A 16,200-nucleotide genomic window follows, 5' to 3' on the forward strand; every position below is an offset into this window, starting at 1 on the left:
ACAAGTGTGGAGTAGGTGAAGGGCATTGAGGTCAGCCCGAACTTCAGCGACAACACCAGGGAGCAGGAATGGGCACGGCCTCCATGCCCAGATGTGACAGGATGTGGCCCTTCTTGCCTTATCTGTTGCCACTATTTTCTGACCAAAGAGCCATTCAGGCCATTCATGCAGGGATGGTACAGTGCCCTGCTTAGCGCCGTGACTATGGGAATGCGAGAGAAGCAATGTAGGAGAATGACTGTTCTGCAAGAAATGGCCAGCTGGGGTTACGGTGGGCTGGGAGGCACTATAGCATGCTGACTATGTTGTCTGATCTTTGGGTTGGAAAAGCGAGGCATCTTGGGAGGGGGTTCTGGGACCAAGTGTCTCATCCTGTGTGTGGCCTGCCTTCCTTGTTCCCCCCAGACCCGCAGTCTTGGTAACAGTGATGTTTTCTTGGTCTACCTGTCCCTTCTCTACATGACTTTTTCTCAGTTTACATGTCATTTGTTCATCCACAAACAAAGTAGAGTGAACAAATATTTGGCATTTAGTTTAGAGCAGGGCTTTATAAACTTCCCAGCTGTATTTCTTTTTGCCCCAGGAATGTTTGTGTGGCCCCAGGCCTAAGATACCTAGAATGGGTATACAAATCAGACATTTGCTGATAGCAAATAATAAAGAAATGACTTTTAGAATGCATATAAGTCCATCACTTATTAAAGACAAAAGCAAATTTGCATGCTGATGAGACAAATGCGCTTATTTTTACATAAATAATGAACTCTTGGGGCTGGGGAGGTGGCTCAGGAGGTCAGAATTCTTACTGTGCAAGCATGAGGGCCTGAGAGGGCTGACTTCCCCTGAGTTTGATTCCCAGGCACCCATGCAAACAACTAGGTGTGATCACTCATGCCTGTAACCCCAGTCTTATGGGAAGTAGAGACCAGAGAATTGCTGTGGCAGATGAAAAACTATAGGCCTGGGTTCAGAGAGAGACTCCATGGTATCTGCACATAGACGTGCATACAGCACACCCCACCACACCACACCACACCGGGAAAGCACACCAATACATACATACAAGGCAAAAAAGAATCAAATTGTGTCTAAATCTTTGATGCAGCAAGGCTCAGAGCATCTTGAACATTTTTTTCAGAGTTGATCAATATTTTGCTTTTATGATTGTCAATGCTGAGTATGCCTCTTTGCCTGAGTACATAGTACAAAGTAGCAGTAGTACATTTAAGGTCATTTTAGAAATTGCTGGAAATTCTGCCCTAATCCCAAGCCAAAATTCATCTAATGATTCTTTTATGAGACTCAAGTCAGCAACTCAAACAGCAATTTTTAAATCAAACATTCTAATACAATATAATCCAAAGATACACTAATTTGATACATGCTGACGAATAAAGGAAGGACCATATTAACAAAGGCTTTCTTTTCTAGAAATAAGCCATTATGTCTTTATAAAGAGCAGAAAACTTTGTATGTGCAGTAAAAATACTGCAGTTGGTGTAATCTATAGTTATTTTGAATCCGAGTCAAGGTGATTTAGGCAGAGTTCACTGGTAGTGTGTGATGTGAGGCGTATGTAGGATACAGTGCACGGGTTAGGTGTTCAGAATCAAGGCTGCAGTGAGATTGCATGGTAGAACATAGGCATGCGCTGTTGGAAACGCCTTGGATTCACTGCACGTTTGATTGTGTATTGTTTTGGGTCACTGCATTTTCAGAATCCTCTTACTGTTGCCAATGTTTTTGTATCCCCCACATTCATTTCTGCAAGCCCATATGGGTTTATGATGCACAGGTTAGGAAAGCTGGGGTTTAGAAGGATAAGAGTTGAGTAGCTTGTCCTTGGTTCAGGGGTAGGGTGAGGGGAGATGCAAGGTTACATGGACATACTGTTCATGGATCATAGAGGCCACATTAGGGTATTGAGGTGTCCGCTGAACAAGGAGACAAAGATGGATTTTAAGCTATACTGGTGTGTTATCCATATTCCATAGGTATGCTTATATAAGCATATGGTTCAGTTACTTACAAATTTGTAATCACCGTGATCCCAGTTCAGAACATTTTTACCTACACGTGCAGTTATTGCCATTCTCCTTTGCAGGCCCAGGCTAACAGTCATGTACTTTTCCATGTGTAGATGTGGGTTTCTGGAACATTAATGCATGGTTTCATATAGTCCATTGTCTTTTGAGACGCATAGCTTCTCCACTGTAATGTAATGTTTTAGGAGTTCATCCATGATGCGTATGTGCCAGTAATTCAGTCTTCTTTAAGTCTCACATAATAGGCCATTGCATGGGAACGCTGTATTTTGCTTATGAGTTCAACAGTTTATGATTAGTTATGAAATCTGCAGTGTGCTGTAGCAGAGTTCAGAGCTCCAAGAAGAGGGTGTAAGAATACAGTCAAATTGGCATGCCGTGGAATAGGCATTTTCCTTACAAATCCAGATGTAAAATAATGGTCGGTGAGTATTTCAGTCTTAGGGAATGTTTTTTCATGCCATCATGACGAGCCAAAGCTCCTGAGATACCCTCAGGGCGGATTCTGAGGAGACTAATGCATTTTTTTTTCTCAGGCCCATCATCCTTTGAGGCCTGGCTACCCCCATGTTCTCAGGACACACATAAAGGCCAGAAGGTGATGGTGGTGGCTGTTGTTAATAACAAGGGTGCATCCCCAATTGCAAACATGAAAATCCACCTGAGGGAGTATTTCCTGAGTGGAATTACTGAGTCAAATGGTATGAGAACTTGTCATTTTTCATAAAACAGATTTTATCTCTTTGCGGCCATTTGGCTAAGATCAAGTATAGTATCTGTTCTTAGCAGCTTAATAAAACTAACATTTTTTGAGGTTGTACTGTTTACCTATTGTCTAGCCGTATGTCAGATTCTTATCTCCACATTGTCTTCAACACAGCGTTCTCAAGCTTCTACAAGGTATCAAAATATGGCATATTACCATTTTTATAACAGTGAGTGGCATTTAAAATCTTTTCATTTATCTGAGAGCTGTGTCCCAGTAAATAGCTGTTATTCATCATCTATTTTTATATATTATTGTTGATATGTAAGCCGTCCTCATATATTAAGGGAAATCAATACTTACTCTGTGATAAACTTCAGAAGATTTTTTTTTTGCATGTGTGTGTATGTGTGGTTGTATAAATAGGGCACATGTGTATGTGTGTACCCACACGCATGTAGAGATGTAGAGTCCAGAGATAGATGTCAGGTGTCCTTCTCAGTCCTTCTGTGTTTTTTTCTGAGACAGGGTCTGTCATTGAGCCTACAGTTCAGTGATTCAGATAGACTTGTTAGCCAACGAGTCCTAGATTCCACCCGTCTCTTCTTCCGTAGTGCTGGGATTAAAGATCTCCACCACAATATTGGCCTGGCATTTGATGTGGGTGCTGGGAATCTGGACTCAGGCTTGTGCATCAAGTGCTTGGCTCTCTGAGCCATCTTCCCAGCCCCACAAATGGTTTGTGTCAGATTTTAAATGAAAGATTCCTTTTTTAAAAAAATTATTAATGTGTGTGTATGTGTGTGTGTGTGTGTGTGTGTGTGTGTGTGTGTATTCATGGCAGGGTCTCTTGCTGCTGCAAAGGAACACCCATTAGCTTTATGTGGGTGGCTGGGGAATTGAACCCACGCCAGCTGGTTTTGCAAGTTTGTGCCTGTAAATACTTAGCCATCTCCCAAACCCCAAAAGAAAGATTCTTGAAGGCACGTTTGGTAGAACTATCTTGACACTTTATTTCTTTTGGTGTGTGTGCACAGTGTGTGTGTGTGTGTGTGTGTGTGTGATAGTGTGTGATATGTGGAGTATGCACATGTATGTGCAAGTGCCCATGCCATGTTCACGTATGCAGAGGTTGAAGGAGAACTCCGAGGGCCCTTCTGTATCACTCAACCTTGTATTTTCTTAAGATTGAGAGAATTTTTTTTCCTTAGTCCTGGAGCTGCCATTGGCCAGCAGGATCCAGGAATTCTCCAGTCTCTGCTGCTCTCACCCCTGAAGTTACACACATGCATGGCTGTGCCCAGCTTGTTATGAGGGCCGTTAAACTCAGTGGTCTCTTAAGCATGATGCCTCGTGTTTAAGTAGCAAGCACTCTTGAAGATGGAGCTATCTTCCCAGCCCATGAAGTCCTTTGGAAGGGGAAGGGTTATGGGGGCCTTAGTACATGTTGGAAAACCATGGCAACACTCTGAAGCTGAGGCTTCAGTTCTAAGGAACAAAGGGAGCATCTTACTTTTATAGATTTCTGAGGTCCACATCCTGTGACCCAGCTTACATGCCAGGACCTACTAGTCTGCCAGATGAGAGAAGGGAGATAAAGAGGGCCTCTCTCTGGTCCTTCAAGGTCCCTAAGGGAAGGGACAGTTCTCCTCTTGCTCAGCAAGGGTGGGGGATGGGAGAGTGAGGAAGGCACTCGATAAGAGGGTAGAGTTGCCATTTATGGTGGCCTAGTTTGGGCAGCAGGGCCTCTTAAAGAGGCTGCATCTGGGTTCTATCGGTTTTGAGAAGGTTCCCCCACATCATTATTTTTCCTTTTACTTTGTATATCATTATTTCTGTCATGGTCATTTAAAAATCATAGAAAATTAATCTAGTAGAATTAATCAATTTATAGCTTCTGTGTTTTATATCACAATTAGTATAGAGAAATTTGCCCCCCCCATGGTTTCTTTTGCTATTTTTATGGCTTCACTTTTAATGTTTAAGTCTTTGATGGATTGGGAATTTATCCTAAAGTAATGGATAAAGTATAGATGAGTTACCTCTTTTTTTTCAGATAGTTACCCAATTAACAACATTTTCTTTAAAAAAATGATTTACTTTTCCTTTAGATTTGAGTTTCACATTTTGAACATTGAGAGAAGCCACTGTGTTGTATTCTGAAAAATGTCACCAGTGTATCCTTCCTTCAGAGGTGTGGGTCGTGGCATCTTTCCCACTCCTTTCTTACCAAGACTTGGCACTGTATCTCTTTGATATTTCTCTCATCTGCTAGGTGCAAATCAGGGTGCTTTCCATTGTTTTTACTGGGGGATGATGATTACAGGGAGAAACTCAGGAGGGAATACCTCATATGCTTGGTAGTGGAGGCTGAGAAGTTGACCCTAAACAAACAGACCTTTAGGAAATTGGTTTGGGGCATTGAGAAGGACATGGCAGGGCTTGGAGGTGGTACAGGGTAAAAGAAATTGGTCCTGGACAGGGCACTGGACATCTAATTGGGTAGACTGTCTGTGGTGGTTTGATTCAGGTGCCCCCCATAAACTTAAATGTTCTGAATGCTAGGTTCCCAGCTGATGGAGATTTGGGAGTTAATGCCTCCTGGAGGCAGTGTATTGTTGGGGGCGGGCTTATGGGTGTTACAGCCAGTGTTTGGCACACTCTTCTGTTGTTATTGTCCACCTTATGTTGGCCAGGGGGTGATGTCCACCCTCTGCTCATGCCATCGTTTACCCTGCTATCATGGAGCTTCCTCCTTGATCCTGTAAGCCAAAATAAACCTTTTTTTTTTCCCACTCTTGGTTGGTTGAGTTTGACCTGATTGCAACACTAAGATAGTTAAAACTTCTCCCATTTGGAGGAAAGGCACGGGGGAGGGAGGAATGCAGTTATTTTCAGTTGTTGCACTCAAGCTCCCCTCCAGCCAGTGCCAACTTTATACCTGAGAGTCTTTCAAAAAAAAAAAAAAAAAAAAAAAAAACAAAAAAACAAACCTCTGATCGCCTGTTCTTTTTCTATCTAGAACCCATCAGTGATTTTTGGTTTCCATGTACATTGATATTCAAAGTATTCTATCTTCTGCTTCGTCTCCTTCCTGTTCCATCCAGGTTCTTATGACAGTCCATTGCATCTACCCCATTCCTTCATGACCCCAGGTTGCTTTTTTTTCTCACCACAGGGCTTTGATTCTTATACATCCCAGGCACAGATGCTCTGAGCCGTTCCTGTCCCCAGGAGATACACACTTCTCCAAGCTAACCACACATCCTGCCTGTTTGGAAGCTCTTTCCCAACATTCTTCTGTATATTTGGTATGCCTCTTTTTTTTAAAAAAAATGTTTTTGGCATCCCAGTATATTCCCCCACCACAGACAACACACTTGTAGTTATTTAGTCATTTTAATAGTCATTTTCTAATTTCTGTTCCTTTCACGAGTATAAGCTTCCTGTTGCTGTGTCCCCAGTGGCTGATGGAGTGCCTGGCATAAAGCTGGCATTTAGTAAATAGTTCCCACTGAAGAATGAGGGAGGCATAGTTATAAAGCATGAGACCAATTCCGAGCATCATAAACAAGTAACAATGTTTGTCCCTCCCACTGGGAATGTCACCCCATCCTCATTTCCATGAACCCAAACCTTCTCTTTCTTTGAGACCCTCCCCATCGTCATTGCTACTTGCTCTGGAAGATCCCTGTCTCTTCTCTAGCCCAATCTGATCACTTATCTCCCCAGCCATTCCCACCCCCCTGTAACACCAGCTGACAGGAGAAGAATGGCAAAGCAAGAAAAATGAATGCAAGACTCCATCATAGCCTTTCCCCAAACCACAGGGAGTTCTTTTCCTTTCTCTCAGTGTCTTTTTTTCCCTCTTTCCCTTTGAATATACAGCTCTGGCCCCTCTAATTTGATTTGATAGCTCCCTGGGGAGCTGTCACAGAATCATTTAAATCTGTAGATTTTTACAACTCGGGGTCACCCAGTATGATTCCTCATTTTACAGATGAGAAAACTGAGGCCCAGCGAGGTTAATGTCTGAAACAATTACTTCTGATGGGTCTTAGAATGCTAATCAGTGTCATTTCCTAAGATTAATGTTCTCCATATCCCGGCTCCACAAGAGTGAAATTCTCATTCTATTCATCTCAGCATTTGGAGGTGACAGTCTCACAGCTGAGGTGAGCCTGGCCTGTTGGTTCTGTCCTACTTTTGGGACACAGCTGCAATTAGTCTTGGGTGGTCAGGGACACTGGCTGGGACTAGACGTCTCTCCTAAATGGGGCCATGTACTTCACCTGTGCGCTGACAAAAGTGGTCCCACGTTTACGCCAAGTCCACGCTGGCGCGATGAATCTGCTGAGTTTGAACAATTGTTGCAGAAGAGCAAAAGAAAGATGTCCTTCTTCCTAAAGTCACATCAGGTCAGCTGCGAAAATGGCTCAGAACGGCTCTGGCAAGGGACGCAGGTCTGAGAAGTTGATTGGAGACACGGTCAGCAAGTTTTCCCTTCTATATTTGCTTTCCGGTTCCAAAAACCCAGGCAAGCAAAGCAAAACTTTAACCATCACGTTTCAAAAGAACATAACACAGTCTTCAGGAGGAGGAAAAAGTGGTTCATTACATCTAGATGATCAATATGAAATTAAGCAAAGCCCAGGTGAGGTCTGACGGTGTGAATTTATATGTACTCCATAGGAGCTGTGGAGTCAGGCTTGTTCTCCAGAGGTAGCCCTGTCACAGAACATGGGAACAGGTCCATCTGTGTGGGTGCAGAACCCTCTGCTCTGGGGTTGTGCTGGATGCCACCGAGGAGCACGCCGAGCCCTGGAAAATGCGCTTTCTCATACCAGGGTCCCTGCATTCCTGCAGTCTGTGGGGCTTGGCTGGGGCTGGGGGGTAGAGACGGAGAATAATGGAGCATAAAACAAGATGAGCTGGCTATCCAGTTCAGGCTGCAAAGCATGATATAGAAGTTAGAGGTTTTTTAGACCTGGGGAAACTCAGGCAAAAAGACCAGAAATGCATCCTAGATCAAGCCCAGTTTGAGGACAGGCTTGGAGGTGGCAAACACTTGTGGGTTTGTGAAGTGAAAAGTCTTTGACCTTGGAAGTGGAGGTGCTGGGGCCTGTTAAAGAGTGTGTCAGGTGGGTAGATGGAGTGCTGGGTGCCTTACGGAGTGGCTGAGACTTCATGCAGGCAAGAAATCAGAAGGGCCCTTGTGTCTTCAAGGGTGCCAAGTTCTGGAAAGAGCCGACCAAGCACTTTGGCCTGGGATGGAAATTGGTACTGTGGGAACCTGGGAAGACCCTGCCTGAATGCAACTCCGGTGAGCCCAGTGTGACCATGAGTAAGGTCACCTGATGGGTCTGGTGTATAGACTAACTCTCCAGAGGTCTCCCCTTTGATTCTTCTCCCTCGTTCTACTGTGCCTCCTTGCTCCGGTGCCCCGGAACAAGTTTGAAGGATAGTCTTGTCTCCGTCCTTCTGCCTCCCTACAGGGGGCTTAAATCCTTGCAGGAAGCCCTTGCAATATATTTTCCATGTATACGTAATTGGCTTTCAGCTCTGTTAATGAATTCTATTATATATTAAAATACGATATTTAATATATGTTTGTGTAATATACTACAATGTGGCCTTACTCGTGGTCACATTGTGATACCTGAGTTGCAGTCCAGGAAGGCTCTTCACAGCCCCCTGAGAATGCCAGTACTCTCCCCAGATCCTGTCAGAACTTTGTACCCTTTGAAGACATAAGGGCCTTTTTAATTTCTTGCTACTCAAAATATAATGAATATATACATATACACACATACATAAGCTCAACACCATGAAAATAAGCAGTTAGCACATTTAAAGAAATGGGTATGATTTGGTTACCTTGATCATAACTGCCAAATAGTCATGGGTCTTTCTCTTTCACTTGAGTAAATTTAATTTCCTTTCTCCCTTATTTATTTAAGACAGGCAGGTACAACTTGAACTTTATTCCTGAAATTATCCTCAGTTATTGAGATCAGACCCCAGGGACAGGCAGGAACTTCTTCCTCTGATTTTCTAGTAGCTTAAGGAAGAAAGAATGTTCCAGAAACTTTTCTTTGACTTCTGTCTTTACAGACTCCTTCCTGTTGACTGCTGTGGAAATAACTTCCTAGAAATTTTTTGTTGTTGTTATTTATTTTTATTTATTTAAGAGCGACAGACAGAGAGAGAAAGAGGGAGAGAGAGAGAGAGAGAAAGAATGGGCGCGCCAGGGCCTCCAGCCACTGCAAACGAACTCCAGATGTGTGCGCCCCCTTGTGCATCTGGCTAACGTGGGTCCTGGGGAATTGAGCCTCGAACCAGGGTCCTTAGGCTTCGCAGGCAAGTGCTTAACCACTAAGCCATCTCTCCGGCCCTAGAAATTTTTAGGATGCTTATTGCTTAGCACTTCCTTTTAGTTCATCTCTTATACAGCTCATCTTATACCCATGTGCAAGGGGGGAAATTGTCCCTAGTTTCGGAGGGCCGTGTGCAATGTCTTGTTTCCCTCTTTTCTTCTAACACATAGGGATGTTAAGAAGGCATTGTGTTTTTCAGTATGAATCATGGTTGTCTAAGAACCTTTCCTTCCTCTCTAGGTACCAACCTGCAACATTTCTCTTCTATCACACCTTTGCTTGAAATTTACACAGGATGGAACTCAATTTGCTTCATTAAGTATCACTCTCAGCATTTTCACAATCAAAGTTTGATATTCTGAAAATAAAGTTTCTGAGAGTCTGTTTATGAAAAAAACTATGAAAATCTCTGTGTGTTTCATATGGCTGTGTGTATGTTCAGTTGCCTGTGTGTACACATGTATATAGAAGCAGGAGAAAAACCTCTTATCCATCTCTTTGAGATAATGTCTCTCATTGTCCTGTGGTGGGGGGTGGTCACCAGTTACTCTAGACTGGATGGCCAATCCAGGTATCCTCCTGTCTCTGTCACCCCAGTGCTGGGATTATAGATGCATTCTGAAGTTCTCTGCATTTTACATGGATACCAGGTATTGAACTCAGCAAGCACTTTGCCCACTGATATATCTCTACGTCCATGAAAAGCCTGTCACTGTGAGATTTTCAGAGCCATCAAAGAGTTTTACCACAATTGATGAAATTAGGTTCACAGATAGGGATTTCCAAGATGGAAGTGGGCAATAAATAAATCAATCTTTAACCCACAGAATAAGGGGTGTGGCAGCGAGGAAAGCAAGTCTCCTCTTAGGCACGGTGAAGAATGCTATCGGTTGTTTCTGTGAATTCACTGAGCCATAGGCACAGCATGAGTTATTAGTTTGATGGTGGAGGGGAGAGCTGTTTTCTAGAATAAAGTCTGTTATATGTTGGGATGAGCTGAAGAGAATGGTAACTGCTTATAAGGAGATCTTTAAAATGAAGGTATGGCTGGGTGAGTTCATTTCTTAAGTCAAGGAGTGGGACTGGTGGCCTCTTAAAGCCCCTTCTAGCCCCTGGATTCTCCTCCGCCTTGCCTCTTTTTGTCTGCTCACTTTCTGCCCTCTGTTTTGTGTTTTTGCATGTGTGTGCCCATGGCCTGCTTGGGGCAGTGGGAAGAAGTCAGTGGCTACGATGAGAATCTGAACACCATCCGCACCTATCAGGTGTGCAACGTCTTCGAGCCCAACCAGAACAACTGGCTGCTTACCACCTTCATCAACCGGCGGGGAGCCCACCGCATCTACGCCGAGATGCGCTTCACCGTGCGGGACTGCAGTAGCCTCCCCAACGTCCCGGGCTCCTGCAAGGAGACCTTCAACTTGTATTACTACGAGACGGACTCCGTCATTGCCACCAAGAAATCTGCCTTCTGGTCTGAAGCCCCCTACCTCAAAGTGGACACCATCGCAGCGGACGAGAGCTTCTCCCAGGTGGACTTTGGCGGGAGGTTGATGAAGGTGAACACAGAGGTCAGGAGTTTTGGACCGCTTACTCGGAATGGTTTTTACCTCGCTTTCCAGGACTATGGAGCGTGTATGTCTCTCCTTTCCGTCCGTGTCTTCTTCAAAAAGTGTCCCAGCATTGTGCAAAATTTTGCAGTGTTTCCAGAAACCATGACGGGAGCCGAGAGCACGTCTTTGGTGATTGCTCGGGGCACATGCATCCCCAATGCCGAGGAGGTGGATGTGCCCATCAAACTCTACTGCAACGGCGACGGGGAGTGGATGGTGCCTATTGGGCGCTGCACCTGCAAGCCTGGCTACGAGCCCGAGAACAGCATGGTCTGCAAGGGTAAGCTGGGGGTGTTCAGTGTCTGCTTCCTGGCCACCTGGGAGGGCCAGGTTCCCAAGGGTTTCCTACTGCTGGCTCTGGGTCATCCAAACAAGGAGAGGGAAGCGGGGGAGCTTCCTGACTTACAGAGTGCTGGAGAACCCTTCATCAACATTAAGCCTGTTGATTTTCCATTTGTGGTCAACAAGATTGGTGTATGTACACTTTGTGTGGAGGCGATAGGAAAAATTCAGAACAATGGAAACCAATTCAATCATCACTTGTTTCTACTTAGTTTGGAAATAAACACATCTTCCTATCTCTGTTTCTCTCTCTTACATACACACACACACACACACACACACACACACACACACTTTTGCATGCATTCTGCATCAACATCAAGCTCTGTGGGGGGCACGGAGCATTTGGGTTGTCATGGATAATTCACTCAAGGGTAATTGAGAAGTGACTGAATTTGGAAAATATTTTAGTTCATTTCAGTCCAGCTCCCACAGCATTGAACTTGGTACTGAACCCATGTATCTCATTAACTCAAAGCCCTCTGGCTTGGCTGCCTTTCTCCAGGGGCTCAATGCCAGGCCCTGGAAGGAGATGAAGCGACCAGGATGTGAGTGGGAATGTTTCATGTGTGGCATTACCTTTTGCTTCGGAATGACAGACTGAAGCAAACTTTGCAGTTGGGGGATGTCAGGGTATCATGGGCTCACAGTAGCTCTCCAAACCCTGCTGAGCCCATGTTCAACATGTGACAGTAACTATACAGAACAGGCTTGATGCTCAGTCTGACTGGGAGTGAATAGAAGGTTCTGGAAGTGCCACAGATTCAGTCTTGTGTAAATCACAGTAGCTGAATATAGGTGAATCCAGGGATGAAGAAGGAAAGATGACTTTCTAATATCAAATCTTGCTTGTGACTCTGTTACAAGGAAGGCTCTCCACAGTGGCCTGGAGATGATTATCTCAACCACACCATATCACTAGGGTGACTCCAGTCTTTTGCAGTTTGGAGGCTAAACTTGCTTTATCTCCATCATGAGCCTCTTGACAGCTGGCTTCCCTGTTGCCACCCCCACCCTGTCTGGGTACCAGGCCAGCTCATGTTTACCCCCCCACCCCCTGTAACTTTGCTCCCCAAACACCTGCCTGTGACACGCCTGACACGGATTAGCTAATGTCCATCAGCACGCGATCCCATGGACTCAGCTAATTGCATGGGCTGGGGCCTTCACACAGTCTTTCGGAGGCCTGCTGGGAGCACAGAGCCGTGCCTTTGTGTCTTTATTGGATTTCTTGGTTCTGGTACCCATGATGGATGGCGTGGAAACAGAGGGGAGAGAGTGCCAGGTTCAGTGATGAATCAAGCAGACAGTTTTAAAACCATCCCGGTTTGGTCCCACAGAACCGCTCTTTGTCTCATTGGTGGGCAGTGGGGGTGGGTGGGGGTGGGACAGGAGCACCCTCTGTGGCATTCTTCAGGGTCTGAGTGGGGACCAAGACATCAGGCTGAGTTCTTAAAGGCACAGGTGCAGCAGCTGCCGGGCACGCTTACAGCCTTGCACTGTGATTTCTCTGGGCTTCAAAGTGCTGCCACACTGTACTTGCTGGCTGGGGCCGTCTCATTTTTCTCATTATTTCCTGAGCAGAACGGCAGGAACCGGAGCAAGCATTGATTGGTTCTGATTTAATTGGGACTCTGGGAACAGGCTCTCGCTTCTTTGGGCTAATTGGAACTTTTCTCTTTTGCGGGGAGCTCCAGTGTCCATGTCAGTCACCTCCTCTGGTTGTCCTGGGAGGGCTTGTGGGGAAAATATGTACATAGAAGTTGTTTCTTTCCATTTTCCCTGACCAGCTCCTCTAGGGTTTTGTGTGTGTTCCTAATCTTCAGCTATTGTGAGCCTGGCTGGACTGTACATGTAAACCACTTATTACAAACTCACTGGAGAGTGCAAGCGAGGGAGACAACAGGGTTTTCTTATTTTGAGATTAAGCACAAGCAGCCATATTCTGGTGGCATCAGGGACAGTGAACCGTGGCAAGTGGCAGGAGAGGGCCCTTTGACCCCACGGCCTGGCTTGGCTCAGTGCTTTGGGAAGGCAAAGGAGGCCCCGTCTCAAGGGCCTGGATTTATACTCCCTGAATTCTTTGGCCCTGGCTTATGGATCAGCCAAACCTCCCTGCCCAGGGCTTGCAGGGAGCTGCCTGGGAAGTGAAGGGATGCTAATAGATAAGCGGAGACCTTGGGGGGATGGAAGGATGACGCACCCTTTGGCGGAAAAGTAGACAGTGCATGCGGGGAGACTCGAGGCTGGTCCTCATGGTGTGTTTTCAAGGAAGGCCTCCACTCCATGCTTTTCTGCTGGGTGGGCACTGAGGCCTCGTGCAGTATTCTGGGGTGACCATCTAGAACTTCTAGTGCTCAGTAAATCAGAATGGGGAGAATGGTAGATGGTAGAGACTTGCAGGTAAAAAGTAGTGAGGGTCCACCAGCCGCTGCGTCTTTGCACAGCCGGAGAAATGACGTTACAGAACCTGGCTGGGGGAGGCCTGAGAGGCTGTGTGGTTCACACAGTGTGTCAGTCCAGTACGTTTTCTCCTCTGCACACTCGCGTGCCTATGTAGAAGGTGTAGGGGGAGGCAGAAAAAGAATCCTTTCTGCTTCTAGGTACGTGCTATTTTTCTGGAAAGACAGACGACTATCCTGATGGGCAAGGAACCATCGTCTCGAGTGTTCACTTTCCATCTGCTAAGCCCCCAGACCTGTCAAATTCCTGGTGACCAGTTGCTGGGTTGTGCAGAGGCACCTAGAGACCAATTAGGCAGCCCAGCCAGCCTACTGCGGTCCAGGCCTGGAGCAGTTCCTGGTTGTGAGGAGGGAAGATGTGAGAACCCGGGTAGGAGGGCAAGCACAGGGAGCCACAGGGGAACTTGTTCCTTCGCATGTAGCTCAAACATTTTCTAAAGGGCTCTGTGGCCAAAGGCCCACTCCTGACTTCTTGCTTTTTTTGCACGTACAGACTTGTTCCATTAGGCAAAATCACTCGGGCCAGTCCACCCCACTAACGACTCCACCCTCATCATGAACTGGCCTCCTGTGATGTTATTAATTACCAAGAAGATGGTTCATTTGTCTCAACTTCAAGGTTTATGTTTGCAGTGTAGCAGATTAACGAGGAAGCATAGCTCTCTCTCTCTCTCACCCCCTTGCCACGCCGCTTCTCTGCGGAGGTTGGTGGTACAGTGATTCTCAACCCCACGTGGCCTGGATCTCTTTCCCCGAGGAAGGCAGGTGAGGAGCTCAATTTGAGTAACCGAGATGAGTTCAGCAAGTCTCTCTGTCTGTGCGGAGGAGCTTAAAATAGCGCATCAGCTGAGGTTCAACCTGAGGTGGGGCAAGGACTGACATTCTGGGGAATCTGCCAGGGCCGATGCCTCATCTGTCCATCAAACTTTGCAGCCAAGTTACCTCCTAGGGGTATTCGTGGATGCTCTGGGCAGCAGATCCTAACTGGAGCCGTGCACCACGGGCTCCCCAAGGGTTTGACTTTCCCTCTCAGATGGTTCCTAGAGCTTCCAGAAGGAGCTGTCTTATTAGCCTAACTTTCCGTCCGTGGGGTATGGAGGGACTCTGAAGATCATCTTGCCTGCTGTTCTGTCTTGCGTGCTCCTGCCTGTCCAGGTGTCCTTGACACAGCACTGCAGAAGATACCCAACAAGCTGCGGTGCCCACAAAATACTTGCAACCCGAGCAGAGGCTGGGGTTGAGAGAAGGCCCTGCAGGGCATTCCTGAGAAGGCTGCAGTGTAATCTTGGTTCCAGATGATCATGATCATGAGGAGCTCTGAGCAGGGAAGGGGAGGGTAGAAAGCTGAGGCTAGACTATCTAGGAGTAACGGAAGGGAGCAGCTTTTCCCACAGCTGCCCTGCACCACACAGACACCAGGAATGTCATTGCTCCCTGAGGAGGGACAGGGCTAAACCTTCTCCTTCAGGACTTCCATTCCAGCCTTGCACGTCAGCCTCGGGGTTGAGCATGCTGGGGGGGGCGGGGTGGAGCGGGGGGGGGAGAAGCACTGTGGCTTTTTTTCAGGGGGACTCTGGATGCCAGCAGGGCCCTCACAGTTCCCACACGAGAACAGACCAGTTCTCTGCTCAGTGGCTGCTGGCCTCTAATCTGTCTGTCTGCTGTAGCTGTGAGCTAGGGCCGGCAACTCCACCACCCACACACAGCTTTTGAAACATCTCTCTCTCTCCAGGCCAAATACTTTTTTTTTTTCTTCTTTTTTTTTTTTTTTGCTATCTCCCGAGAGGTCTCCTTGTCTCCCACAGGCTGCTGCGTTACTACACCCCTCCTCCCCCCCCCCCCACGCCACCACCAAGTAGGAACTTTTTTCCTTGGTAATTTTCTGCCTCCATGTAAATTTCTTCATGCCTAGAATCCCAAGGGACGTTTTGAACCTTTCAACAGTTTCGGTGCCTTTGTCAACCGGAGTAGCTGAGATGAGCCACTTTATAAGCCTGGGGGAGTTGAGAAGGAAAATCTATAGATTTGAAGGTGTGTGTGTGGCGGGGTGGGGGGGGGGCGTGCAGAATGTGTCTCTTTTCGCTCCTTTTGGCAAGAGGGGTTTCCAGGGCCCATTTCCATTTCCCTTAGGTGGTTAGGCCCCTGCCTCCTCCTCGTCCTCCTCCTGAAGTGTCCTAAAAGAGAAGGTGGAGGCCTGAGGGAACTGTGTCCAGGTATACATATCAGGCCACATCCAAGGACACCAAGCAGTCCCACTGCTCCCCCCACCCCGGGGCCCCATCATCAGTTGCCTGGTGAATGAGAGGAAGTCCAGAGCCCAGATGGCCTCCTCTTAAGCCCCAGGGAGACCAGCTATTCTCAGGGATGGGGGAGGCCAAGGTCATTAACACCGCAGGCCTGTGAGATGAGCTTCCTAATAGGATTTCCCTACAGGCTGCTTCATTTATGCGGCTCCTGGGCCTCCTCTGCTCCCCGTGGTGGCCTGCCCAGCGCCCTCCAGAGAGGAATCAGATGTAATTGGCTGGAGGTAATGGGCTGTGACACCAGCGTGAGCAAGGGCAAGCCGAGTGAGAAGGTCATCTTTCTGTACCAGGGACTCCAGGGTGCGGGGCTCTGGGGGTGGCACAGGAATCGGTGGGTGGGGGGTGTCTGGGCCCT

At 46.8% G+C, this 16,200-nt stretch overlaps 1 protein-coding gene and 1 pseudogene across 1 annotated transcript in view; both read left to right on the plus strand.

Moving 5' to 3' along the window:
- Ephb1 (EPH receptor B1) overlaps nt 1-16,200 on the plus strand; it is a 504,317-nt gene that overhangs the window by 176,989 nt on the left and 311,128 nt on the right. The window contains exon 3 of the mRNA XM_004664344.2: nt 10,337-11,018. Within this exon, the coding sequence (XP_004664401.2) occupies nt 10,337-11,018 (682 nt within the window). The remainder of the gene's footprint in view (nt 1-10,336; nt 11,019-16,200) is intronic.
- LOC123455711 lies at nt 2,783-2,878 on the plus strand (annotated as a pseudogene).

Source organism: Jaculus jaculus, chromosome 17 (genome assembly GCF_020740685.1).
Source record: "Jaculus jaculus isolate mJacJac1 chromosome 17, mJacJac1.mat.Y.cur, whole genome shotgun sequence".
Lineage (NCBI taxonomy): Eukaryota > Metazoa > Chordata > Mammalia > Rodentia > Dipodidae > Jaculus > Jaculus jaculus.